Source organism: Pyrus communis, chromosome 2 (genome assembly GCF_963583255.1).
Source record: "Pyrus communis chromosome 2, drPyrComm1.1, whole genome shotgun sequence".
NCBI classification, from domain to species: Eukaryota; Viridiplantae; Streptophyta; class Magnoliopsida; order Rosales; family Rosaceae; genus Pyrus; species Pyrus communis.
In genome coordinates this window covers 10,579,805-10,607,704 of record NC_084804.1, presented here as the reverse complement: position 1 = coordinate 10,607,704, position 27,900 = coordinate 10,579,805, and the positions used below count along the sequence as shown (strand labels likewise).

The window sequence follows — 27,900 nt, the reverse complement described above, 5'->3', positions numbered from 1 at the left end:
TAGGAGTCATTGATACCATTGTAAGACGTTGGCCAGGACAAAACCAGTTAAAGTTGTCAACAATCCTTTTATATATAAAATGAAATCAAAAGCGAACATCGGGGAAAAGAAAGAACCGCAATCTTCTGTAACCATCTCAAAAAATTCGGTCTGAATAGTAATCCATGGTTCCCTGTAAGATCAGTCCTAAAAACAACCTAATTACGCCGACACAACTATTGTTTTCTTCCTCGTCCTTTCCTGGTTGGCTGTGCGTCCATCTGGTCTTTCCCAGTAACTTCTGATGGATCCGCTGTTCAAAAGGAGAACAACGGGAAATGTGAATTAGTTTTAGTTTGGCAGAAAGAGTACTAATAACATCAAGGTCGTACTGGAAACAAATTCGAGGAAGGGAATTCCATTGCATTTGAAACATGTTTTCAAACATCCCGAAAGCTCCTTTGTAATTAGTGAAAGGAAACTTCGGTACAAGGTGGCTACCCCACTGTTCGTGTTCAGACACATAGCAAGCAATCTAATTGCTTACACATAAATACAACTGGACTGGGACCTACAGTTGTGCCAAAAACCTTTTCGAAAAAAATCAAGATTTAGGCTTGGATAAAGATACTACCTTCAGGACCTCGGGACATCAAAGTGAAGAATATGTTGTTGAGTTTCTCCATCTTCTTAGCGTCTTGCGCCTGGTCTGTTTTGAATTTCAGACACTGCAAATGCAAAAAGATCCATCACATGAGTATATCAGGCAAGCATGTAATCGACGATGATGTAAGTGATATATGCATCCATTTTCTTGAATCTAACAATTTGAGTTTTAAAGAAAATATCCCCAGTTTCTAGCACCGCCATAAAAGACACTTCAGTTCACGTTTTCACTACAGGATATATGAAGCCTGTTCCACATATGGGGAAAGCCTAGGTGATTTTCCATATTACTGAAATGCATAAAGACAACCTTAATATGGTCAAATTTCACCCAGATTTCTGCAATTAAGACTTGTCCACCAATAAAAAGACACAAACGGTAAGACAGAAGAAAAAAAAAATATTGCCATAAGCTAAAAACTATCGCCAGTAAGGCCGCCTCAAGTTCAGTTTGGGACCAATTTGGCAAGAAAAGAGTTCCTTCAAGTATTATTTTCACATAACATTCAAAGAATTTTTCCCATGTAAAAATCGAAGTATCTCACTATGCTCAATGGTGAAAAAGAGAGCACGAAAGAACACCTTGAAATTGATTAAGTGACATCAACAGTAACAGATTGCGTAAATCTAAAAACAGAGGTGAAGGAAGCTGATCTAGGTATTTCTGCCACAAATAGGACGTAACCTAAGTTCCCAAAGAAAAAAAAAATCCCAACACAACCGCACTAGTCTAAACCAAAAAAAAAAATGTATGTGAACCTAATATTTCGCAAATGAGAGAGGATCCTAGCCGGATCCTCCAATCACATCCGTTCATCGTACATCGTGCGGTCAGTTATCATCAAGTACTGTTTATATTCAATTTTAAATGAAAAAATTTACAATGATTTCTGACCCCATGATGTACGATGAACGGATATGATTGGAGAATCCCCGGGATCCTCACAAAGAGGATCCGGCGAGGACCCTCTCTCCTTGCAAATATCCATATTCTCATTAATATGTGCTCACTAATAGTAGAAAACACATAACATAATCTTGCATTTACTTTCTTCAAAAAGTACAAAACCAGCTATGAATATTATGTGTAAAGAACTTCTTTGTGGACTAAACATCTCGGTAGTTAATTGTAAGCACATATATTAAAAGAACCAAGGAAAACTCATAAGACAAAGTTCTATGCACAGACTACGGAACTCCAAAAGAATAACACCAAATTTGGAAAACTACTCGATGTTCTTAAACACAAATATAATTGAGAAACAATGCACTATAACATGATATAAATACTTTAAAAAACCAATTTACGATTGCACAGTGAGTAAATACACGGTATCAAAGGGGAAAGCAATTAGTACCTCTTTATTATCAGTAACCTTAAGAACCAATTTCCCCTCGCAATGCCGGTATTTCATCACGTATCGAGTCTGCATCAACAAACAGATCCATCACAAGCGTTAGAAAAAGTTACATATCAGTCTAATAAAATCAATTCCGATCACCTAATACTCGTTTACAAAACGTAATTAAAACAGCATTAATTCGAATACGGAGAAAATGGTTTCTCGAAAAAAATTTAGTCGATAAAAATCAATTATACCATTGAAGACTAGGGTTTTCATGCACTGAAATCAAGCAGCAATCAAGAACTATTGCTAACTTCACTCGATTTTTTAAAATTTTCTCGGAAGCCAAACAGAAAACAAGAAAAAAGAAAAAGCGTAACGTACGGATTCGGGATCGGCGCGGAAAAGCTGGACGGATCGCTCGACGAACTCGTCCCAGGAAGTTATGTAAACCATTGTTGCGTGGATCGCACTGCGACTTTCGGAGAGGGGGAGAAGGGAGAATTGGGGTTTTTGTGTTTGCTTACAGGAAGGATGGGCCTTTTGGGGATTTATGGAAGTCGATTAGGGAGGATATTTGGGCCTGCAAGATCATAGCCCATCCCGCTTTTGAGCGTTCGACTAGGGAAGCAGCCGGGTCGGGGCGGGTATGTCATCATGCGGTAAGGGAGGAAATTTGGGCCGGCAAGATCAAAATGGAAAACGAACTTTTAGTTTTCTCATATTGTATTTTTAAGGTATTGAAATTGTATCAATTTGTATATTCAGTCTGATTGATTGTATGAATAATCAACAAGAAGGCATCGACTTCCAAGAGACCTTCATTCCTATGGTCAAATCGGATACTATTCGAACCATACTTGCCCTTGCTGTTTCCAATAATTGGTCCCTCCAACAACTCGATGTGCGTAATGCCTTCCTTAATGGGATTCTACACAAGGAAGTTTATATGAATCAATCACCTGGGTTTGTTGATTCCCAGCGTTCTAAGCGTGTTTGTCGGCTTTAGAGAGAGCAGAGAAGCAGCCTTAAGGTTTGGTATTAATCTACTAAACTCATGCATTTTCAGTTTTTGTAGTTCAATTTTTGTGGCTCGATCTGAACTGAGTTTCTTAACCCCATTTTTACCTTTTCCAAATCCCAAATTTATTTTCTTGGTTTGAACGCAATGTTAAACCCCTACTATTTTCCCAACTTTGAATTCACTTATGATGCTGTTTTTACATTTCATAATGTGTAGATATATTGCAGGACAACGTATGCCTGTTTCAAGGAGGGACTCATGTCACAAAAAACTACTTGCACGGTCATTTCTCGCTCCGAAAAACCCTGATTCGGCTTTTTTTCACCTCGATCTATATGGTTTTTGTCACTCATGTTGCAGCAGCCATGCCTTTCTTTGGAGACTTTACGTCAAACTGCTCCATTGGACTTTGTGTTCCTTGCATTGGCATATTTAAAAGCTAGAAGAAGGCAGACCAAAAACACCAAAATGTACCCTTCTTTGTTGCTTCTCAACTTTGCAATGGTTGCTTGGTTCTCCGTTGTGGCAGTTTTGGGCTGCACTAGTGCTGTCAAGTTTATTGTGGAAGATGTCCAGACTTACCATTTCTTTCATGATTTGTAAACAATAACATCTATAAGTGCACAAACAACTCTAAGTTTATGATACTTAAGCTTGGTTTGGTACTGAGGTAATTCTAAAAAAAGTTGGTAAACATTCAACTTCAGCTTCAGTTTTTTTTTCACAGTTTTGGATGAAAAAAAACCAAAAACTAGAAGCTGCAAAACTCAGCTTTGAAAAACCGGCTTTTTTCACATCTGTTTTACATAAAAGTTTACCAGACACTATAATACTGCTTTTTTTTTTTTTTTTTTTTTTTTCAAAAACACTTTTACAAAAAAGTTTACCAAACACTCTATTATTTTATTTCACAGTTGCTTATTCTCACAGCACATCAAAATCAACTTTTTTATCAAAATACAGTAATATCAAACCAGCTCTTATACTATTCGCTCATTCTTTTTGGTCTGGTCATTAAGTTAATCCTAACTCATTATGACACAACACTTAACATACTCATTTTTAAATTACATGAATGCCATATTGACGTATAAATTAAACAATGTCATTTAAACAACAAATAATAATTTATTTTTGAACAACATCTTTAACTATAGTCATCATTTGACGATTTTCATGAATGGATTGAAAATAAGTCCTCTGACCCTTTTAAAAATCCTCATAATATTTTTAAATGGAAAAAATTGACATAAATGAAAAGCATTTAGCATTGGTCGAAATAAGTGAAATTTTTAAATTTGAATCTCATAGATAACAAATACAAAAGTGTTTGTTAAATATTAATATAAAAGTTTTATAGATATAATGTGAAAAATATTTTTTCTATTAACATTTTGTTAAAAAGATGGCTTTCAAGAATGAATGAGATCATTTCCCGATCCTCGTTGTGAGAATCCTTGAATCTTTAAATTATATTTATTTATTGTACATTATGCGAGTATAAATTATTTTAAATATTTTTATTTAAAATTAAATATAAATAATATCTGACAAAAACTTAACCACGATATACAATAAACAGACACGATTTAAAAATTCTTAAAATCGTCACTAAGATTCGGGAAATCCTGTTCCTCGAGAATATCTAATCTTTTTTTTCCTTCAAATATAACCTTCCATCAAATCACGCATCTCTTGCCGTTCCAGTATCACCTTCCCCAAAAGCACAAAATATCAGGCCACCACAACAGTCTCACACCAAGAATTACAGAGACCTACCCCTCTTTTTCTCCTGTTCTGATCACCATTTTCTCTCTCCTAGGGTTTAAATTCAGCTCTGCTTCCATCTTGAACTTCTGTAAACCTCTATTCGTCCAGCACCAATGTCTTTACATTCGCCACCCCGCTACGGCGCACTCCCATCCACCACGTCCTCCTTCACCACCGCCACGCCCGAACCATTCACGCGCGCCAGGGCCACGACCCAGTCCTTCTTCGCCACGCGCCGCCCATGGCTCGAGCTCGTTCAGCCCTTCTCCAGCTTCACGCGCCCCTACACCTTCGGCGAAGCCACCGTCCGAATCAAGCGCAACCTCGGCCACTTCCGCGTGAACTACACGATGCTTGTCCTCTTCGTCCTCTTCCTCAGCCTCCTCTGGCACCCCGTCTCCCTCATCGTCTTCCTCCTCGTCTTCGTCGCCTGGTTCTTCCTCTACTTCTTCCGCGACGAACCGCTCGTAATTTTCCACCGAATCGTCGACGACCGCATCGTTTTGGGGATTCTCGCTGTCGTCACCGTCGTGGCTTTGGTCTTCACGCACGTGTGGCTGAACGTGCTGGTATCGGTTCTGATTGGGCTCGCAATTGTTGGGTTGCACGCTGCGTTTAGGGGGACGGATGATTTGTATGCCGACGAGCAGGAAGCTGCCGAAGGTGGGTTGCTCTCGGTTGTGGTGGACAGTCCCAGGCGAACACGGTACACCCGCGTTTAGCCGATTGGAGAATACTGGGTGCCATTGGATCCTTGCTGGGTAGAAGAAAGTCTCTCTCGTTTCTTTGGCATTGTAAGCTCACTTTAGATCTGCTTTTAGGTAACATTTCATTCAATCTTGAGCTAAATTCTTTGCTTTTTTAGCTTTCGAATTCAGCTGCTTTTTCTTTTATACTTTTCTTAAGCATGTATCAGATTGCTCTGGTTTCTGCCAATATATAGTGTTGATTTCAAGTGTGGTTGGTGAAAGAAGGGAAACATTGTCATCTTGTTGAGTTATTGGACTAAGGCCATTAATCTTATCGAGTTTGTAATCGAAGTTTACATACAGTTTATGTGCATGTTATGTGACGGATTTTAATGAGTTGCTTCTGCATATATGTATGTGCCAAGCAGTGTTCTTTGTGGCATATTACTTTTAGTTTTGATTTTGCAACTTTCTTGCATTTGGATGTGTTGCCGCCATTTGCATTTGAGTGTTGAAAGCTCGATATTTGCCTTCGTCAACCATCTCTTGGCGACTCGTTACATGTAAAATGCCAAATAGTGTTCCTCTGTAGTATATTACTTTTAATTTTGATTTTGTTTTCTCGAAGTTCGTTAGTCGGTGTTTCTGGTAAGTTTCTTCGATTGGGATGTGTTGTTATCGGCTTTTTCCAACTATCGATTGCTCAGTACTTTCTTTCATGACAATCTAACTCTGTACAATCTGAAGTTTTAAAAGCTAATAGATACTTAGTATATAATTATTCTCACTCATCAGTTTAATGGCCATGTGTACCCCATATATGTCACTTCTCAATTTACCTTCTGCTAAAAGATACTTCAGACTTCTATAGGACCCGCGTCGTCGACGTTGAAGGCCGGAGAGGGAGCTAAGCATGTTCTTCTGCTATGGCCCGGCATACCATCCTTCACAACTCTGTTGATTTGTGATGATACATTAGAGATGCAATGCTTTAATTTGGGCCACGTGACGATTAAAGTTATCGAATTGGTTATTCGAAAAGGGAAGGCAAGAAGATGTGTGCAAAGTCAATGGCTTTTAACGCAATTATTTTGTGAAGATGTTTGAAGGGTAGCTGGTTTTCCATTTGGGAGAGGAGTACAGATTCAATAATGCATTAGCTTACTTTTTTAACGCCTTATTCAGGAATATTTTTGTAGGGTAAGATTAAGCAACTTGGCATTCACTAATTATGTATTGGAAGCCTGTTTACAACAGTGCTAAATGCTAATGCTGTTTTATTATATGATAATGGTATTTCTGCTTAAACTTTATAGTGTATTTCGACTTTCTTTTTGTTTAATCCTTAAGATTATTGATTCTTGTACGCGTTTTACAAGAGAGATTATTGCATGTAACAGGTGACGAGTGAGATAGAGAGACGGAGATAAATCTTGGTTACGCTCAAGTTTTTCTCTTTTTAAGCTTAGCCACGGAGTTTTCCTTCTACATAATACGATTCTATGAGAAATGTTAAGAAGATTCTCTTAAAAGTGGAATTCTGATGGATAGCAAACCATTTGAAACGCGATTAGTATTGTGTTTGTTTTGAGTCTCGGGGCTTGCAGCCTTTACAGCATGGGGAAGCATATAAATGGTATAAACCAGGTGCTTTGTTTTGAGTCTCGGGGCTCAGGAGGTGGCTCAACTCAAAGGCAGAAAAAGGTTGCAGCCTTTACAGCATGGGGAAGCATATAAATGGTATAAACCAGGTGTTTTTTTTTTTTTTGTCAAATGATAAATTTGTTAGATTAGATGTTAGATCAGGGAATTAACTAGGGTTGAAATCACGCCGTAGTGCAAGGGCAACATTTCTCTCAACCACTATGATAAAAGACCCATAAACCAGATGCTGGAGGAACTGTTATGTGCTGAGAGCTAATCTGTAAAGTCACGTGCGCACGTGATACTGTTTCAAGTTCCCACTTGAATCATTAGTTTACACGCCCATGCCTCCGATAAAAATCTCTTTTAAGGTTTTAATCGAAAAATCTATTCCACAATTGTTGAAAGGTGATGGAGAAGTGGACAGCACAGTTCCAAAATCACGTAGCATCACCAATCCACATGGAAATGCTTGAGGATATAATACTAATAACTAATTCACGTATTATTACGTCAGAGATACGAAAGTTATTAGTCTAATCACCAAGCGAGGTCAAGTTATTGCATTGAGAAAATGGTGATGATATTGGTCTAGTAGTACTTTTATTCCAAATGTAAAAAAAATACTGAGTTTGAATGTCCGTGGTCCCCATCGATAATACGAGAAAAAAGAACGGACCACGTGCACAAGAGGAAAAATATTTTGTATATTGGTACTGGGCATTTTGTTACAGACATGTAAACTGCGGCCAGAAACTGTGTATCAGTCAGGTTCATAGAACAAGTGCATTACATGATGCGAATCGATAATTTCAACAAGAAGAAAATTTGATCAGGTATAATACAGACATTGCAATGGCCATTCGCCAAGAACAACATGCCACACTTGAGTAGGAGGGAAGATGAGCGAGTTTTTCTTCAGTAGTTCATTCGTCCCCTCTGACACCGCCGTGGGCAGCAGCAGTTGACAACACTGATTGCAAAGTTTGCAACATATACTCATACAATACATGCCGGATCAGAAACTGCATCTCTATCATCTCACAAATTCTAACGGAAAAAACATGACAGAACTGTTAGGAGTTTGAGACCTTTCGGGAATAAGCCAGCACCATCACAAAATCTTTCGCAGAGGACCCGACAGATGCTGTAATTCGTTCCGAAGGGGATGCCATTTGTAGCCACAGATCAACTAAGTTATACATTTCTAACGTGGGAACCACTGGTTGTCCCATACATTTAATCTCAACCTGCAAGAAATATTAACGAATCGTTACCAAAGGAAGCAAGCAACATATAGTAAAAATTTAACTATATTCCGAATAAAAACACACAATTTGGGTACTGGGAATGATTTTCCAGTAGTCTTTTCAAATTAAACCAAAACTGGATTGGCTTACCTCAGCTTCGCTAGTGAGGTCTAGTTTCCTCATTAGGTATTTCTGGATGAACGAGACAGGCACGTTCCCATCCCTGTGACAAAAGAACCAAATATGAGACTAATGAGACAATCATTAGAGAACTCTTCCCACAACAAAATCATTCTCGCATCTTCAAAATCTTAAGTAGACAAAAGTTACAGGTACCAGCAGTGATGAATTTTGAACATTTACAGTTTTTTTCCGGCATGTTAAGATCAAATAATGGAGTTCATTAACGATTAAGAATGAAGCAGCATATGTTAGCTTGTCCATAAAACTTATAAATAGCACTGCAAAATTGAACACTTCATCATGCAATGATGAATGGGGCACTCAAACATGCATTAGAGAAGTAAAGAACTCACTTTATCCTTAAGTAACTTGTCGGAATTTGAGGCAAGGGTTCATCTCCTTCCCTGAAACCATTAATTCAATAGATCAATACACAAAGAAAGGGAGAGCAACTTGTCCAAAAAATTCTTTAAATAATCCAAATAAGGACAGAATCTTTCAAAGCTAAAGTTGTTTCTCACTGGTCTTCAGAAGCTACGAGTGAGAACCAAATTGGACCGGCTCTTCGTTCATGTTTGCCAAAAGTTGCATCCAAAACAGCTTGGGGTGAAATGCTTGATTCTGCAAATGATTCCCTCTTTCGTCGAACCCTACGCAGCTTTTTAGGTTTTACTGTTTCTGGAGAGGTAGGATAAGTGCTATTCTTTTCCTCCTCAACTTTTGATTTCTGTTTGTTTTCCTTATTTTTGGACTTGCGAACCTGAGGTTCACTTACATGCACTGGTTCTACTTTATTTTCAGACCCTTGGGAGTTGGATTTGAGAGACTTGGTCCTATTCGCAACTTCGACCAAACAATTTAATGGTTTCCAAAGATCCAATTTCCCTTCCCATGGTTCACCGCTGTCCTCAGTTTCTTTATTGGATACAGGCTGGCTAGGCTCAGCAGAAAAAGAACTCTGTGCCAGCCAAATTTGAGAGCAATAAATTCATTAGTATATTTATCCAAATGCAATACTTTCTTTTTAAGCTTGTGGAAATAAAAGCTCATCAGCAGTTTAACAAATGCATATAAGGAAAGCTAGATAAGACAGAATGTTGCCATCACCTACCGGCTTGTTATTTTGACCAGACTTATTTGAGGCTTCAGGTGAGCTGTTGCTCTCTAGGTGATCTTCTGCTGAACCTTCCTCGTTCTTAATAGGCCTCTCAACCAAAAAACTGGATGCTTGTAAAGCAGAAGCCTTTCTTGCAACAGCTTTAGTTCTCCTTCCCGTCATGGTAGCCTGGGCTGACACTCTGGGAGTGCTGACCACCAAAGATGAGAGAGATCTCTCCTTTCTTCTAGCTGGTAATGTAACTGAAGGCATAACTTCAGGTGCACTTACCTTTCTTCTTTTAAAAGGGAAAATCTTAGCCCTTACATCTTGCCAGCTGTGATCTGGCCTGATAACCAAGGTAACTAAAACCATCAATATATCATATGATTAAATCAACAAAAATCATGAATAATGGATGTGCATGCTTGCCCAATAAGTATTTACAGTTGCATGACAAGGGCACAAGGACTGGAGAATTACAAATCATCTGCAACTAAATCAAGAACGTTGAATGGTTGCAAATGAGACTGCATGCACATGGAGAGAAGATCATAAAGAATTACAAGGCATATCCATATCAGGTGTAGTACCATCCTCCTATTTTGTCATCATCCCACGATAAACTCACTTATCAAAGAACAGTTCTTTGGCACTAAATTAATACGGGGAGGTTGCATGTTGATGGCATAAACCGTGGCATTCTAATTAAAAGTGAAAAATGAATGATTCTGCTCGAAAAAGAGGAAGGAAAACCAACTTCTCCAAAAATTGCATATTATAATCCATTTAAGTACTTATTTTGCTTAATCCGATGATAAGTTAACAAAATAGGAACCTTAATTTCTCCAGTGGAACACAACCCAGGTCTGTGTTGCATATTGGACAGACTTCTAGTTCCTCGTCTGAAATCTTATTATATATGCACTTCCTGCAAACTGGAGAAGTACAAACAAAAAATCAATCATAATTATTCTCTACACTGTACACAGAAGAAACTTACGATAAAAAGAAAAGGAGGGTGGAGGATCGGTCCGAGAAAAACTTCACGCGAAATTAATTTGACAAGCAACAGAAAACCCGGCATGAAGTAAACTAAATTCTTAATCAACGGAAAGAAAAGACAGCTAACGAGCTAAAGTAAAAGAAGCCAGTCTTTAAGTTGCGCACTGGTACCGATTTTGAACATAATTGCATGTTTGTAATTCAACCTTCCAGAACACATGACTCTAACTCTATACATTTGTTACACACTCTCAGGATTCCATGCAATGAACATGTACGAATGCAATGCGGTTATGCAACTTAGGCCAGTGCAAGCAGAGACCTTCCGAGAGACGTCGGAATTATATCCCTTTTAGTCAAGCATTCGAAGTCATCAACAAGCATGTCAAATTAATGAAATAAGATTCTGTTTGTTCATCAAATGGTTGGCAAATCCAACAGGCAAAGCTCCCCTCAGATCTTCGAGCCCAAAAACGTAAACAGAAAGAGAACGAGGAAGGAAACCGTCTTGGAAAACATGGAATTCCAAAAACCGACATCCCAAAACCACACAAACGACTCAAAACCAAGCCAAACCCAGATAACAAAAATGCAAAATACCAATAACCCAGATCACCAAAAACATCAAAACGCCATAAAAATCACAGCTTCACACTCCAAATTTCCAGAATCAGAAACGCAATCGGCAGAAACAGGAAAAACAAAGAGTCTTTGGCACGAGGGAAGGAGGAGGAACTCACACGTGTGAAGACATTCAGATATGGTGGTGGCGTCTCTGAAGAGCTTATCGCAGAGAGGACAAGTCATGCATGCCGCAATCGTCTCCCTCCTCACTCTCACCACCGGATTCGCCATCTCCAACCCCACGAAGCCTCCAACTCCTCCCACTCTATAAATTCCAAAATTCCGAACTCCCCCACGTATTCACACACTGCATGTTGCGGCACGCACAAAATTTACGTCCATTTCTGCAAATCCACCTGCATTAGACCCAAAAACCACAAAAATCAGAACATCAACGGGACAACAAAGCAGGCGAAAAAGATGAGGAAAACCCAGCAAAATCTAAGGGAGAAGAAAGCAAGAAATATATTATCATTACCCCTGTTGAAGCTGCGAGGGAGATTTGAGCCGTTTGGTTAGTGGGAAAGTGAGATTTGCGAGATGGGTTCGATCGATTTCTGAGTACTCGACGTTGGTTTTGATGGATTCGAACAGAGGGTCAAGGATTATTGATCTGAATCGAGAGGCTCGCTCTTCGTCATAAAAGAGCATGAAGTTTTTCCCTTTTTTTTTTTTTTTTGACTAATTTTATTTCATTTTCTTATTCGAAAAGCAATATTAAATTGAAATTTAAAGACCAGGTTCAGTTCAAGATTGGGGGGGTGAGGCTAGCATGCGCTAAGGGTGCGTACTGATATTAAAGTGCGCCCTGGGTTATCGTGCGCCCGACGGCGAGTCTTGCTGAAGTGTGAGTGAGTTGTTTTGCGTCCACATGTGCATAATAGCTGGCGGTCGCATTTAACTTTTTTTGGTATTTTTATTTTTAATTTGACAAAAATAGATTTCACGTACGGAACGGGCTGAGTCAAAGCTACTTGAAACCCATACTATGTTTCCACTTTCCAATCGCCGTTGTTCACTTTTTCACTTTTGTGTTTTACCGCGCTGTGAAATTAATGTGCAAAGGTATGAAGAGGGAATGAGAATTCTTTCCGGATTCTTCTTGTAAGGATCATTTTTGGATTCTTTTTACGAGGTTACAGTGAATTCTTCAATCATATTTGTTTATCGTAAAATGTACGGTCAGTTTTCGTCAAGTACTATTTTTGTTCTAATTTTAAATAAAAAAAATTAAAATGATTTCTGATCGCATGATGTACGATGAACAAACATGATTAAAAGATTCTCAGGATTCTCCAATCACATCTGACATCTGTTCATCGTACATCGTGTGATTAAAAATCATTTTAAAATTTTTTATTTAAATTAAATATAAACAGTACCTGACGAAAATTGATCGCACGACGTACGATGAACATATGTGATCAGAGGAATCCCGAAATCCTTACAAAAAGAATCCGGCGAGGATCCTCATCATGAAGAGCAACCCAATATGTGAATCCGTAGGCCAGGTGGAATCTTTGGGAAGCCTATAAAATTATACAGAGTCACCACAATTAAAAAAAAAAAAAAAAAAAAAAAGCTTGAAAACTTTGAGTTTGAATCAAAATGACAAAAATGTTTTGTAAGTGAATAGTATCAGGAATGACTTTTTAAAGTAAAAATGTCATGTTCGTTAAAAATGAACAATACCAAAGATGTTTTGTTAAAATTTCCTAAAAAAAATTGGGTTTATACCTCCCTTGTGTACCTGACACGAAATGTCACTATATGAATTGTTCTATCATTGATCTTTTCATTGTATTCAGTTACAACAAAAAACCAACCACCTGCGTTTGGCCTCTTTGCTTTTAATAAGGTGGAGCAGGGAAATTTTCTCGTATTTGCTTTAGAGCTTTTTGAATGCCAAATTTTTTTTAATTATATTTTACACACTCAATTTTTGTTCAATTATAACTTATAACCTCGTATGTCACCTTCGGCCCAGGCCCCCACTACATTCTGGACTTAACTCTACCGTAGCACGATATTGTCCGCTTTGGGCCCCTACCACATTCTCACGATTTTGTTTCTGGGAACTCAGACGAGAACTTCCGAGTGGGTCACCTATCCTGAGATTTCTCTCGCGCGAACTCACATAAATTCAGAGTTCATACAGAACCCGAAGCCAGTGAGCTCCCAGAAGGTCTTGTGCTAGGTAGAGATGAGAATATACATATAAGGCTTACATGATCCTCACCCCTGGACGATGTAGGATCTTACATCGTATAATGATATATACATCTTTAAAATATTTCAATTTCATATTTAATTATTATTTAATTTTAATGTCATACATCTATCGTAATTTCTGTTGGTTTCTTCGTTATATGCCTGTATAAAACGTTGCGAGCCCCACAAAACATGTGCCATGTGAATAAAAACAAATAAATCATTTGTAATTATAAAATGGGCTCACCCTCTCCTTCTCCAGCAACCTTTCGACAAGTCCTTCGCCGACGTCGATTGTGTAAATTAAATTAACATAATTTATTGGGATTTTCGTGGCGTTCTTGGGCTGGGATTTTCGTGGTGTTCTCGAGCTGATGAACACCGAAGCTTTTCTAGCTTGAGGATTGAAATAATAAGTAAAAACGAACCTAAAACCATACTTTACCCGCAGGGCTCAGCCACCACTTTCCCCAGCACGGCCCCGCGACGTTCACATAGACGAAGAAACTATCAGAATTCTAGATAAATGTATGACATTGAAATGAAATAATAGGTAAATATATAAGATTGAAATGTTCTAAAGATGTTATCGATGTTGTAATTGAATAGAAATGTGCAAAATGTAAATTACCTAATTTTAAAAATACAGAGACCATTTCAATGACAATGTCCTACAAACACAACCCTTTGTAACTTTTACTTAAAATTATACTCGCCGGCCGTCGTAGGGCAGCCTTGGGCTTTCAGAGGTTGCCATGACAGTCGCTTCACCGGAAAATTATTCGGCATGGCTGTTGTAGACTAGAAAGACGGAGGAGTTGTCATACTGGGGCCACACGAGACTATAACTTAAGACGATCTACCACGTGTCTGTTTCTGATCAGACAGTTGACATGGAACATGAGATCATGCCTAAACCAATTTTTATGTACACAAATCGATGAGTTGTAAGTGACTGTCCCCATCTAAAAAATGTTCCCACATTCAGCATGATCTTAATTATATATAAAAAATATGAGAATTGTTATTGGCACTTCAAAATTCTCATTCTACACTCCAAACTTTCTATATTTAAAAAGAAAAATACACTTGTGAGGAGTGTAGAATGAGATTTTTAAAATGCCAATAACATTTTCCAAAAATATATATATATATATATATATATATATATAAAGACAATATGCAATAATTCAAGGGATGTGATATCCACACGCCAATTTTTACTTCTCTCACACCATTTTAGTTTTTGACCGTCAAATCGGATGAATTGAAGAAGATCAATGAACATAAATTAAAAAAGGGTGTCTGAGAACCCCTAATTCAAATGTGAACGAAATGCCACCTAGACAGCCAGCACAACAATAGTTGAAGAACATGTAAAACATGTTGGTCGCGTGCGGCATGCTCCTCCTTCTAGGAGTGGGTCATACCAGTTAAGTAACCGGACAATTGTGAGGGACCAGATTTGTGAATTAAGAATTAACATGTAATAAGATTGATTAGCATGTAATTAAAGACCATGACTTGACTTCCAGAACAAAATCTCATGCATATTTATATACAAACGATACTGGACGAGACAGAATTGAACATGTGACTCGGAGTAGAAGAGTAGACGATGCTCGTAACCAATTGAGCTACGAGCTTTTTACAATCTCCTACACGTTGATGCCAACTTAATCGCAACATTAAACTTTATTCGGTCTTTTGATCAATTGCTAACTACAAGTAACCCCTTGAGCCAATGCTGCCTATATTTGTACATAACAATACATGATGATGATAGTTGCAAAGCTCTACTATGTATACATCTTTCCCAACAGATCAAATGGTATGAGTATCAAGATCCAACAAGACCTTTGTGCCGAGCGTACGAGATTATCAACAAGAAAACGGAGCTGCAAACTATCCCCGTGACGATGATCACCTAAGTTATGTTATGGAAATGGAGTTTGAAATGAAAATTTATCTCCAAAGAAATGAAGGAAATTATGTGGACTGGGGCGGTATACGTACCCATTTGAATACGTATCCATGATCTTTTATCCATGTATACGGGATGTTCATGCCAAATATTGCAGCCACCATAGAACACATAGACAAACAAACAGTTCCAGAACTTAGGAACAGCTCTAGCTGTCACCGGAAACTCATGTTAACCATGAAAAAGGATATATACTTAAAACGTTGGCATAGTATCTTTTTTGAGTCCTAAAGACATTACCTGAATTAGCTGATTCCGATGATTGTCAAGCTGCAATGAATACGCATTAGATCGGACATGTCTGTGCATATTGTTAAAGAAACTACTGCACAGGTGAAGTCTGAAATCAGTGTATCAAGGTTTCAATATCATGTGAACAACCATTACCTGGATATTAATGTAATCCTCTGTGTCATCGATGTATTCGCGCAGCTGGTAACGAAAGAATGAATCGTGTAAGTTTTATCTCATATGAGTAGAAAGTTAGGATACTGCCAACGTAGTAATAATGCATACCGCTGTCAATTTATTCAACGTGCCTTCAATTTGCATAAAGTAAGCCTGCAAAAGATAATAGGATTCAACTCAGACTTCAGGTTTGGTTTGGCTGTACAAGAGTACAAAACCTGTGATAAATTATAACCTCGAGCAACATCTCAAGTTCCTCAACATCATTCTCCTCTTCAACTGTCGTTGCAGCACTCGCCCTGCTTGTTCTGGATACCTTTGAGCCTATAGTTATAGTAGGTGAGGCGAGAGACCAATTTGGGGCTCCAGAGTCGCTGACAGGTGAAGTCCCCACCATCTTTCTTGACAAGTAAAGGTCTGCCATATCATCATCGTCATCAAGAAGTTGTTCGAGTTCATCTCTTACCTAGAATGCATTATTCCATAAAGGAAATAAGTTCATACTTGTAAGCGAAAATTAGAAAATATATATTTGCCATTTTTTGCAACTTCTACCTTTGTGGCAACAAAAACAATACAACATTGTTAAGGGGAATTGATTGCAGAACTAAATCAAGAAACAAATCCCCTGCATCACTGAGCATAAGAGGAATGTAGTTAAGTATTAGCATATGACTGCCGTTTTCAGTATAATACTGGTAACTGTCGTACCTTTTGAACCCGATTTGTCAACCTGGTCATTGCACTCTTCAACTTCCGAACACGATCCAAATTACGACTGCTAATCTGCAAATAAGTCCAGCTGTTTCAACAGAGAAGAACAATCTAAACAAGTTTTCCTTCTATCATGGATTATGAAATAATGTAATTAGGGGGCTTTAAACACTTTGGTTACGCAATCAGGGATTTAGAAAATAAATGAAATTCTAAGAATCATTTACCTTGGAGGTCAGCTCATCTAAAGCCGGATAAGCATCAGCCTCTAGAACTCTAGTCTGCCCATCAAGAAAACTACAGATACCTTCTAGTGCAACTTCTAAAGCTCGGAATTCGAATGGGAATTCTAAATCATGACATAAACAAAACAACCAGGAAATTAAGTCAAAGAACAGATAAACAACAAGCACAAAACTTGGGTACCAAATTGGAAACATACTAACTCAACTAGGAACACGGAAAATTGAGCTCGAACTTCCTGAGCAACACTATGACATAAACCGAAAAGGGAGAAGTTTTGAGGTCACACCATTTTCCTCATCAGTTTCATCTTTTTGTACCCCAGAAGCGTCTTCTTCTTCTCCTTGGCCATTGAAATTGGTACTTGACAGAGGCAGACGCCTTTGAAGCTCCTTAACGATGGGAAGTACAGTATCATCAAACGGGTCTCTAAGCAGTACCTGCACCAATAACAATCTTAACCATTTGCCTAGAATATATTTTACTTCAATGCATTTGAAATCCACTCATTATTCTCCTCACAAGTATACTCGGCTATTCTACTCTAATTCAAACTAAACTACGTGAGGCGGATTTAAACATGGGTGCAGAGGAGGAGCACACTGCCTCGAGGCTATTTAGCTACGCGTACTAATTGTGATTAGTTGCTAGTGTAGTGCTACTTATATTATAACAAACAATAAGAAGTGTAAAGGCAAAGACAAATAAAACAGTACAAATACACATTAATCTAATTACCTCATCCGCTGTGATTATTGCTTTGATGTGCTGGAACCCAAATCCCATAAAGCATACGCACCAAGCACAGTGTTTAGTAAAAGAAAAAAAGCCAGAAGCAGATTAAGAACGAAAAGCACTTGTGGAAATCTCACAACCGACCTCCAAATTAAGAACAATCACTTTCTCTCTGCCCAAGATTGTAGAAGGATACGAAAGCAATGGATCGAGAAGCCGAAGATCTCGAGCGTGAATCTGAACTCGGTGGATAATGGCGTGCTTGTCCAAATCCAAAACCGTTCCCTGCCCGTCATGGTCCAGCGAAATCCAGCTTCTCAAAGCTGCAGTTTTTTTCTTGGTGGCGGCAGAGGCTTGAGCCTGCGTCTGAGCAGTCTCCTCCGCCGCCGGGACCAGCAGGTCATCCCGAGCCATTTCCAGAGCTAACATATCTCCTATTGGGAAAAGGTGCTTATTGGGAAAGCCGATTAAGGAATATGGGGAAGTGGGAAAGAGGAAAGTTTTGAACTTTTTGTGAACCAATCAATTGGGTTTGTTGGTGGATTGGGAAATTTGGAGAATTCATGGGTTTTGGGGAATTGGGGATTGGGGAGGTGGGTTTGGAAGAAAAGGGGTTTGGAGGAAAATGTGGTGGAGATATTTGCATGGCTTGGTGGCTGCTGGTGGAAACGTCAGAGTGCAAGCAAACTGATGACAGGGGAGAAATATATGTCGGAATCAAGTTTTACCCGCATTAAACGGCGCGTGCGCTCACATTCCCTCCCATAAATTATTTGCCCTGAGCAGTTTTTAATATGACGACGTATGTACATTAAGGATTGAGGTATTCGAGTGATTGGTTTTGATATAATGCGTATTTCTCGTGAGAGTGAACGGAAAAATTGGAACTGCAAAATTGTCATAGTCTATTGTGTCGATCCTACATGTAGAACGAACGTCTTTAGTCATACTGAGACGATGTTGATTGCGTTTGGACTTTAACCCTATGTAAGCGGGAAATATTAAACAATATACTCATTTTATGAAAATAGCTAACTTTTAAATCGTAATGGAAAACATGTGTTATTCGGCCAAACGAGAAGTACTACTGGGCCAAGAGCTAATTTCTCCTTACTTAGTTTGCCATTTCATTTTGCGAAATAAGGTTTGCAATATTTTAAACATTTGCGTATTTGTGTCATAATAAAATAATGGTATTATATAAGGAGTTGATAAAGGCACTCAAAAAAAATTATCACGTACCCTAAACATATAAAAATATAAGTGAAAATACATTTGAAATAGTGTAGAATGAATTATTAGGAGCGCCCTTGGCAAGACCCGTTATGTATTGAAATCTTGATTACTGTCCATTCCATATATTTCCAATTAGTTGAATAAGAAGGATAATAACATTCCAAACATACTAAGTACGCGAAATAAACATTATCAACATCAATAAGAACATTCACAACAAACTCATTCTTTTGATAATCAAAGCCAAATTAATACGTTTGGTGAGATATTAAGGAAAGTAAATCAAGGAGGAAGTGGTCGGAGTGGCGACTACCACAAGAAATTAGTTAAGACAACTAACAAGATGGTCTTTTTACCAAAAACCAAGATGCTTTGAAATTCAGAGTTGCTAGATCCATCCTATTGTCTTAGTTCCTCACTCACGTTGGATTTCCACCCACCATAAAAAGTTAAAAAAAATTAAAATGTTATTCAGTATTATTAATAACCCTTAATATATATATATATATATATATATATATAATTATAAACTTGTCTCTTAAAAAAAATATAAAAGTATATATATAAAACTAAAACTAAGGATACGGTCATGATAGAATTTCATCTGCTCCATCTAACATAAGAAAAATGCATGATTGTTTCATATTAAGAAAAATCGTTTGAGCAAAGCGTGAGAGGTATCACGCCCAAACTAAGTTCATTATTTTTGCTTTCTCTGAATGAAAGAAGATGGGACGATGAGGGATTTAAGGGAGACAAATCGTCTAAATAGAGCTCGAGAGTTATCATGACCAAATATTTTATTTTTTTTAAATAACAAAAAGAGGGTAACTAAGGTCCTTATTAGTCATTTTACAAATGGACAAAGTTGTAATTAAAAAATGAGAGCTACTAGACCCACCCCATTGTCTTATTTTTCCACCCACATTGTAATCTCACCCACCTTAAAAGGTTAAAAAATTAAAATGTTATTTCCCCACCCACTATTATTCCCAAAATAACCTTTAATATATACATACATATGAAATTCTAAAATTCTCTCTTAAAAAATATAACAAATAATATGTAAAAGAAAACTACTAATTAAAGTCTGCAAATTCAAATGGAAACGACAAAGGTATCCAAATTCAAAAGAATTCGACAACGACAAATTCAAAAATACGATTGACAAATTCAAATGACCTACACACAAATTATTCTTCTACATTTTCAATGGAAACATAATCTTCTACCTCTTCCGTAGAAGCGTCACTTCCTCCTGTTCAATGAAAAAGTCATATTATAAATCCATTGATATTTTTTTACTTTCTCTGAATGAAAGGAGATGAAAATATGAGTTAGGGTTTAAGGTAGACAAATCATCTTCCATGCCCAACTTTAAAAAAAAAAAAAAATTAAGCAAAACAAGATAATTAATGTCCTTATCAATCTTTTTGCAAATGGACAAATTTGTAATTAAAAAATTCATTAAAAGGTGGGTGGGAAGATAAGACATTGGGATGAGAATAACATCACTTTATTAAAAAGTGGGTGGGGAGATAAGACATTGAGATAAGAGAATAACAACACTCTTGAAATGCAATTGTTAATGTCTTAATGACATACATGTTAAGGATTAAGAAATGCATAAAATGGTTGTTCCCTCACACCATCCACACATACATGTAACTTGCTTAATATTTTCAGCGCGTTAAATGACTTTTTTCCTCAAAAGATTTGGCTGATTTTATTGGAAACTAGCCTCTCGCTACACTCATACGAATGTGACAATTGATTTTTTTTTTTAATATATTTTAAAAAATAACGAACTTTCGAAATTCTTAATGGGAAAAAAGCAATTTAGGTATTATGAAAGCATCACTTTTTTTTTTTCTTTCTTTATATAAATAGATATAGATGATCAAAGACGCATATCAACACTTGCCTCAGGGGCTAAAAGATTAACCAACCGAGTTCAAATCGGTTCCATGGACACCAGCATTCTCCCTACCAATAGAAGAGCAACCGCATACGCAGCCTTGTTACAATCTCGAAGAGCAAATTGAAATGAATTGAATTTTCTTGTCATTTGGAAATTTCAATACAATACATTCGTTTTTTTTTATTGCCTACATACTTTGTGTGTGTGTGATATCCCGTCCCTAAAATTATTATTTTATTTTATTCTTGATGTATTTCAAAGATTTGATTGGAACTAGTTCTTTATTTCTCTAAATTTGATAAAAACGAAATGAGGGTTACTTTAGTCATTTCCAAGTTTCTTGACCTTTTCGGTCAACTCTTGAATTGGTTAGGTAGAGTTCGATTCCATGAGCGCGTAGGCGTAAACAGATCTTATTTCCGAGTCCGAACAGAGAAGTTAGAATCGTTTAAAATTGGTGGCATTTTGGTAATATTACCAAAATGCTATAAATGGGAGGAAAACCTCCAGAAAACAGGGGGGGTTTTCAGAAAATGGGAAATGGGTGCTGCATTAACCCCTTTTAGGGAGATTTTGACCCATAAACCTACCAAACTTGACCCGCTTGTATCTTTTTCATCCGAGCTCCGTTTTGGATGATCTTGGTGTCCATGGAAAGCTCTTGACGAGCCCTACATCTCTGTGATGTTAGATTTTCCCATTTATTTTCCATATTTGCAGTTCGAGGTCGCAAAGTCCATGACTTTTCCGGCGGTTTTATCATTTTTCCGGCGATTCCGGCAACGATTTCCTTCGAATGAGGTATGAAACTTCATCTACTCTTCATAATCTTCAAGTGGGTATGCTTAGTTTGTGCTTTCATATTCATTTTAGGGTTGGGTGTTTAGAACCCTAGAAATCCGGTTTTCTCCGGTGAAATTGGACGGTTTCCAGTTAGAATTTACCGTCGGCCTAGTTGTGAAAAGTGTTTCCCTTGTTGAGCTCTAGCTACCATGTAAATTTGAACTCATCTATTTAATGTTGAAATTCGGGGTTTCTAAACCCTCCATCTTGACTTCCACCGCGTGTGGCGGTGCGAGGGATCGTTCACGAGTATTGTCTAGGTTTCAAATACCTCCTAGTGACCATGTGAACCTATGTCTAGCTTGGTTTCCAAAGATTCAATTGTTGGGTGTGGTGATCAATTTGGACCGCCACTTGTTTGTGTGATTGTCGACAATTCGACCATTGGATCAAAATGAAACTTTAATATGTTATCCTTCAAGCATAATGTGGACTTTGGGAAGTTATGGATCGTAAATCTGATTTGCGGATTGTTGTGGACCCCATCGTTGACTGAGAATTGATTTATGGTCAACATGTCTCGGAATGTTCTAAATAATAAAATTAGTACTATGGGAGACTTAAGTGAAGTCTAATGGGCCTACATTGGTTAGAGAGTGACTTGAACATATATGATGTGGTTATTACCTTGATTTCTTATATTGGTATCATCCGTGAATTTGACTTGGTCTTATAATGTGATTCTATTGAAATGTGATTATATATATATTTATATATATTTAGCCATAGACCTATGTTATCAAATATGATTTGGCTTGTGTACTAATGATGATCGTGATATGTGATTTGACATGCATATTCGAAAGGTGGTTGATTTACATAGATGGTATGATATGATGAAATGTGAGCGACTTAATATATGTGAATATGAAATGGTTTTATAATCATTTTTCCTATAAATTGTTAATTTTCATATTGAGCCAATGACATAGTTATATGAAGTGGGATTTGACGTACATATTGGAAATATGGTTTGTTTTGTATGATTGACTTGATTTGATGAGGTAAGGGCTAGTGGTGGACCGTTAACCCATTGTCATGGGGTTTGTTGCTTTGAAACATGTGTCAATGCTCGTTTCATTATTTCATTTCTTGTTTCGTTGAGCCTTTATAACTTGAGCAACTTGATTCATGTGTTGTTTCATTGATTGGTGGTTATGCAATGTACTCCGCGATTCCGTTGAGTGATGGTCCGAAATCGTATCCTAGTTTGGATTCCGTTGAGTGATGGTTCGGAATCCTTCCTACTCCACTCTGCGATTCCGTTGAGTGATGGTCAGGAATCGTATCTTGGTTTGGGTTCCGTTGAGTGATGGTCCGGAATCCCTCTTACTCCGCGATCCCGTTGAGTGATGGTCCGGGATTGTATCCACCTTAGTTCATTGAGTTTAGTTTGAGATGGTTGCAAAGGTGTAGGCTTTGGATGAACAGTGTCGCTCTAATTCTACTTTCATTGTGTGTATGTGAATATGTGTGTGAGATGTTATGGTTGTTTGAAATGAACTTTTTGATGTCTGGGTGACTCCCTTAGAGTTTTCAAAAGTTTGGTATTGATTTCCTATGAAGGATTTATATTCAAGGTTTATAAATTATGATTGATGGCTGGTTTTATTATTGTATCACATGCTTATTTTATTGTCCCTCACCCGAGCCTCTCAGCTTATCTGAGTGCCTGATTTGCCAGTGCACCAATTCCATAATATTGGCATTGACTTTACATATGACAGGTCTGGGTAGATTATGAGAAACCGCTTGATATTTTGGTTCCGTTGAGTGGTCCGGAACCCAATGTTGTTGGATTCCGTTGAGTGGTCCGGAATCCTTGCTCTTGTTCACTCCGTAAGGTGATCTCAGAATCCTAAATTCGAGTAGATGGGAATTACCCACAATAGATATTGCGAAAATAAATTAGAATTACCATGTTATTATCTTTAACCCGAATTGGGAATTATGTAGAGTTCTTTAATTAAATTCGTGAAATGATATGTTATCTCACTGACTGATTAACGTAAGTAAATATTAATATTGTGCTTCGTGATTCCTTGATATGTTACAAGCTATGTATTGAGATATAATGTTGGAAGTATAGTGATTGGTATGATGAAGTGAAATGTGATTTGACTTGTGTATTGGAAATGGTTGTGACATGTGATTGAAATGCATATTGAATTGCTTGGGAGATGTGAGGTCTAGTAATTGACCGATAACCCATTGTGATGTGGAATTGTGCTCGATGTTGCTTCGTTCGTTGAGTTTTCGTGAATTGGGTAACTTGAATCATGTCTTGTTCTTTCGAGCCGTTGTTATGCTTCTTGGACTTCCGTTCAATTCGGTTGGGTGGTCTGGAACTGAGTTTTGTTTGGATTCCGTTGAGTGATGGTCCGGAATCCCCTTTGGGGCATTGGTCCGTTGGGTGGTCCAAAATCCCCTTTTTCCAATGATGTAGTCTTCAATTGAATTGTGTTGCTCTAGCCTTACGTTTCGACTTGTTGTATGTGTTATTGATGATGTGATGGTTGACATTATTGATTGATGTGATTATGGAAGGACGTTGGATATGAGTGTGGTTATAATGAGTATTTTAGTTGATTAATATTTCTAGAGAATCATGTGTACTTTGTTAATTCTTAACTATGTTACACACTATGAAATGCGATTTTATGTGGAAAACGTGATAAATTACGTGACGGATGAAGTGAAAATGTTAATCGTCATGTGGGATTGTTATGTTGGATATCATGGTTATTGTTATGATTAGACTTGTTGATAAATGTGGCTAGACTGGTTGGTTCCTTGAAATGATATATGTTGTGAATTGCGGTATCATGTTGCGACATAATGATTTATATATAGTTGGAGGGGAAATCATGTTTTTCAGATGGGTTTGTTATGTAACCCTGAGTCTAGTATTTTCATGCTTGTCAAGTTCTATTGATTGATTGAGAAATGTTATGCCTTTCGACTTAATCGGACTGTGTTGTATGTCAATGATTGTGCATGACGAACTACGAATGGCTTGATCCCTGTCTAGGGTACGTAGGCAGTCTAACAGGGAGGTTAGATGCAACCATAATGCATACGAAAAATAACTATGCGATTCGATTATTGAATTGTGCTTGCCCATATCCAGGAGGTGGGATATGATAGATACGGATTTTTGGTGACGTCACGTGTCAATTTTGGACGTATGTCGGGATTGGGGCGTGACAGTGTGTGTGTGTGTGAACAATTTTTTAATTTAAAATGAGAAAGAGAGAACGTGGAAAGGAGGAGGAGTTTTTCTTTTTCTTTTTATTTTTTAAATTAGAGATTTGTTAGAATCATATATATATTATGCTTTAAAAAAAAACTATAAAATTAAGTTTGCACAAAATTACTTTATCGTCCATAATTTTATTTTATGATAGAATATAAAAATGTCTTTTCACTTTGGTTGACAAAGAAAAGTTTTATTGATATGTAATTTAGATGTACACATCATCAATATATATATTGATATATTGATAACATGTTAATACGTTTTGTTCACTATAATAGTATCGAAATATTCCATAAATTAATTATAAATATCCTGTATGTATACTACACTACATACTATATGTCACGTTCCCAAATTCTATTTCACATTCATGTATATTTATATGTTTTTATTACATATATGTATTAAATTATTAGTCACATGGATCCAATTTCTTGCCGACCTTTCATACACTAATTACTATCATGTACGAAAGTAGGTGACACGAGATCTTCAAGCATTTCAAATTAAATTTAAAATGATTAGATGTGTTACATGAACCATGTGACACTCTTCTCCTTTACCTGAAAAAAGTACCTCACTTCCAGGCTTAAAGCCAAAAAACTTGAGCAAAAGCCATGAGGTCCCTCACCCATTTCATTTCAGGCTACAAATTTCGGTCCTTTTTTGGTCGTGTCGGTGTTTGTCAGTGCTGATGAGTCATGGAGGATCAATTCCTAATCACGAGTTCAGTTTATCTCTCTCATCACGTAATTACACTTCTAAAATAAAAGTTTTTTAGAGTAGATAAACTTCTTAACTTATATATTACTAGACCCGAGTTAATAAGTTTATTTATACAAGCGATATTGGAAGGAGGGAAATACGTCTAACCAATTTAACTACAAGCTTACAGCATCCCTTGCAAAAGAGCTCGTTCAATGAAAGATTCGAACACGGGTCATCCAACTTAACAAAACTCCCTTATACCAATTAGGATGGAATCTGTTTGGTAAATGACTCTAATCTGCACAAAAACAAATTCAAACTTGAATGCAAGAATACGACTCTATCTTTACCATCTTACTTGACTCAAATATACATCGAAACTAAGATATGTTTTGACCAATAAAATTGAAATGGGTCAATGGTTTATCAATTAAATCTCCACCATTAAGCACGGATCAGTGTCTTTATTATTGCTTTAGTCTTAAGGAACATTTAAATGTTAGCTTTTGACGTGAAATTGTTTAGACTATTGGGACCTTGGAATTCACTCAATCCAATTTCAAGATTGTAAAAAACTTTGGAAATTAGGGTTGAAAACCTTTCTTTTTAACAAACGATAGTATTTACACTAAAGGGATATGAAGTAGGCTAGACCTTATAATAGGCTTGTCATAATAATGTGGTTCAACTTCGACTTTAGCAAGGATCAAATCTAATACCTTTTACTTACAAGTGAATAAAAATAACACTAGATAGTAGTATTAAGTTTAGGGTTAAAAATTTGAAAAGCTAGGTTGGAGTTGGATCACCTACAACAACAGTTAGGACTTAGGACGACAAAGACAAACTAGTCCACACGATGATTGATGAATACGTTTTCATCATTTCAGCTTGTTAACCTTTTTTAGCTGATTTAATGCAAATCCATGAGTTTCGGGCAAAACTTGATCTCAACTCCAAATGATAACCATTGTTAAATGCATGTTTAAGTGCTTAACGTGGACTCTTAAACATAGTACTAGTTTCGTGTTTATCGTCTTTCATTAGATTTTCATGAATTTGGCATACTTGTGAATAAATTCGACATGTAAATTTCATTACGCTATCGTAATTTTATTATGAGTAATAAGAAATTATAGATACAATTCAAATGAACAAGTCGTGAGAGTAGTTATTAATTCGAATTTCCTTTCCAACCATGATAAAACAAATTTGTTGAGACATAATTAACTAACTAGAAATTATTTTTGTGCACTTATTTTATTTCTTTTTATGCACTTTGTATAGTTTTGTTTCTTCATTCTCTTTTGTGTTAGTCAATTTTTTTTCTTAAAAGGAAACAATTGGTGGCAAGACATAATTATTCACTTCTTTCCGATCCAGAGAGGCTTTAAGGAATTTCGCCTTACTCGTGACCATAGCTAAACAAACTCACCAGCTTTGAGCATCGAACCCAGAATCTCCCATATTTTTTGTTTATTGGGGAGCTGCATTCTGCTGGGTTACCATTAGGACACTTGTTATGGTTGTATTATTCAATTTAAAGACCATAAAAATGGGTTAAATGAAACAAAATACATTGTGAGTTCAATTTCTCCCTCCTTGCCACAATTTAGATAAATTTGTATAAATTATTCTATCATTTTTAAACTAAAAAACGAAAGAAAATAGTTTTCCAAAACTCCCAGTTTTGGAAATATCGTTGATAGTAGTTTTGGAAATATCGTTGAAACTATCAATTGGAAGAAAAAAAAAACATAATCATGACAGTCATTTACGAAATTAATTAATCCTTTCCATTTTCGGTTACAAGAATTAAAGAGTAACATAATTAATGAGGAAAGAGTGTCCTAGTGGGATTTTTTTTTTAGGGATTTTAAGAATTTCGTGATCTTAATCATTTATCGTATATTGTGCGGTCAGTTTTCATTAGATATTATTTATATTTAATTTTAAATTTTAAAATAATTTATGATCGTATGATATATGATTAATAGCCATGATCACAAAATTCTTAAAAAAAAGATCCGACGATGATCTTTTTCCATTAACAAGGAGAAAACACATAAACAAATTCTTCCACAAACAAATGATTAACCTGAAAATTACGCTTAATCAATTTTATAATGATTGTCAGCCGCACTCTTGTTATCACCTACAACAGAATTTAACGTGCCACCATCCCACTCTTACACGTTTCCACACTCTCAGTCAGACAAAATAGTCATACTAATCGACGATCAGTAGCCGTCGTCCGCATTATCCACCGTGGACCCCACCCCACCGTCACCGTCACCTTCGTCATCCTACCTACATTCCTATTTCCCAACTGTCCAATCCCGCGTAACAACAATCAACAATA

General features: G+C 37.0%; 4 protein-coding genes across 6 annotated transcripts; 1 reads left to right on the top strand and 3 right to left on the bottom strand.

Moving 5' to 3' along the window:
* Positions 1–9: 9 nt before the first annotated feature.
* LOC137726732 (signal recognition particle 9 kDa protein-like) lies at positions 10–2,501 on the bottom strand. Its single transcript, XM_068465688.1, has 4 exons — positions 2,376–2,501; positions 2,004–2,072; positions 614–707; positions 10–292 (listed from the first exon to the last, which is right to left on the bottom strand). The coding sequence occupies exons 1-4, from the start codon at positions 2,445–2,447 to the stop codon at positions 216–218; spliced, it is 312 nt and encodes a 103-aa protein (XP_068321789.1). The 5' UTR covers positions 2,448–2,501; the 3' UTR covers positions 10–215.
* Positions 2,502–4,694: 2,193 nt separating this feature from the next.
* Positions 4,695–6,787, top strand: LOC137725935 (PRA1 family protein F2-like). Of its 3 annotated transcripts, none has more exons than XM_068464781.1 (2): positions 4,695–5,579; positions 6,336–6,787. In XM_068464781.1, the coding sequence occupies exon 1, from the start codon at positions 4,899–4,901 to the stop codon at positions 5,505–5,507; it is 609 nt and encodes a 202-aa protein (XP_068320882.1). In that variant the 5' UTR covers positions 4,695–4,898; the 3' UTR covers positions 5,508–5,579; positions 6,336–6,787. The 3 variants fall into 3 exon arrangements, with proteins under 3 accessions (XP_068320882.1, XP_068320881.1, XP_068320880.1); XM_068464780.1 differs by having other exon boundaries at positions 4,695–5,606; positions 6,346–6,787; XM_068464779.1 differs by having other exon boundaries at positions 4,695–5,606.
* A 1,020-nt stretch (positions 6,788–7,807) lies between these two features.
* LOC137726159 (E3 ubiquitin protein ligase DRIP2-like) lies at positions 7,808–12,047 on the bottom strand. The gene is made up of 8 exons (XM_068465039.1): positions 11,755–12,047; positions 11,393–11,632; positions 10,486–10,585; positions 9,663–9,996; positions 9,073–9,509; positions 8,905–8,955; positions 8,519–8,591; positions 7,808–8,368 (listed from the first exon to the last, which is right to left on the bottom strand). Exons 2-8 carry the CDS (start codon positions 11,505–11,507, stop codon positions 8,195–8,197), a joined length of 1,284 nt encoding a protein of 427 aa, XP_068321140.1. The 5' UTR covers positions 11,508–11,632; positions 11,755–12,047; the 3' UTR covers positions 7,808–8,194.
* A 3,011-nt stretch (positions 12,048–15,058) lies between these two features.
* LOC137725623 (magnesium transporter MRS2-I-like) lies at positions 15,059–18,218 on the bottom strand. Its single transcript, XM_068464376.1, has 11 exons — positions 17,716–18,218; positions 17,575–17,604; positions 17,126–17,276; positions 16,821–16,942; positions 16,591–16,665; positions 16,115–16,345; positions 15,988–16,032; positions 15,859–15,903; positions 15,712–15,741; positions 15,504–15,623; positions 15,059–15,414 (listed from the first exon to the last, which is right to left on the bottom strand). The coding sequence occupies exons 1-11, from the start codon at positions 17,998–18,000 to the stop codon at positions 15,328–15,330; spliced, it is 1,221 nt and encodes a 406-aa protein (XP_068320477.1). The 5' UTR covers positions 18,001–18,218; the 3' UTR covers positions 15,059–15,327.
* Between the last annotated feature and the right edge of the window lie 9,682 nt (positions 18,219–27,900).

Bases quoted from the DNA above. Each gene is read 5' to 3' on its own strand.
- LOC137726732 (XM_068465688.1), bottom strand. From the start codon at position 2,447: ATGGTTTACATAACTTCCTGGGACGAGTTCGTCGAGCGATCCGTCCAG. The intron at 708-2,003 runs GTACTAATTGCT...TTGCATTTGCAG, and splicing joins AGGTTACTGATAATAAAGAG to TGTCTGAAATTCAAAACAGA. The intron at 293-613 runs GTAGTATCTTTA...CCTTTTGAACAG, and splicing joins GATGTCCCGAGGTCCTGAAG to CGGATCCATCAGAAGTTACT.
- LOC137725935 (XM_068464781.1), top strand. From the start codon at position 4,899: ATGTCTTTACATTCGCCACCCCGCTACGGCGCACTCCCATCCACCACG.
- LOC137726159 (XM_068465039.1), bottom strand. From the start codon at position 11,507: ATGGCGAATCCGGTGGTGAGAGTGAGGAGGGAGACGATTGCGGCATGC. The intron at 8,956-9,072 runs GTGAGAAACAAC...TAATGGTTTCAG, and splicing joins CTCGTAGCTTCTGAAGACCA to GGAAGGAGATGAACCCTTGC. The intron at 8,592-8,904 runs GTGAGTTCTTTA...CTTTTGTCACAG, and splicing joins ACAAGTTACTTAAGGATAAA to GGATGGGAACGTGCCTGTCT.
- LOC137725623 (XM_068464376.1), bottom strand. From the start codon at position 18,000: ATGTTAGCTCTGGAAATGGCTCGGGATGACCTGCTGGTCCCGGCGGCG. The intron at 16,666-16,820 runs GTAAATGATTCT...ACTTATTTGCAG, and splicing joins TAGATGAGCTGACCTCCAAG to ATTAGCAGTCGTAATTTGGA. The intron at 15,904-15,987 runs GTATGCATTATT...TTTCGTTACCAG, and splicing joins CGTTGAATAAATTGACAGCG to CTGCGCGAATACATCGATGA.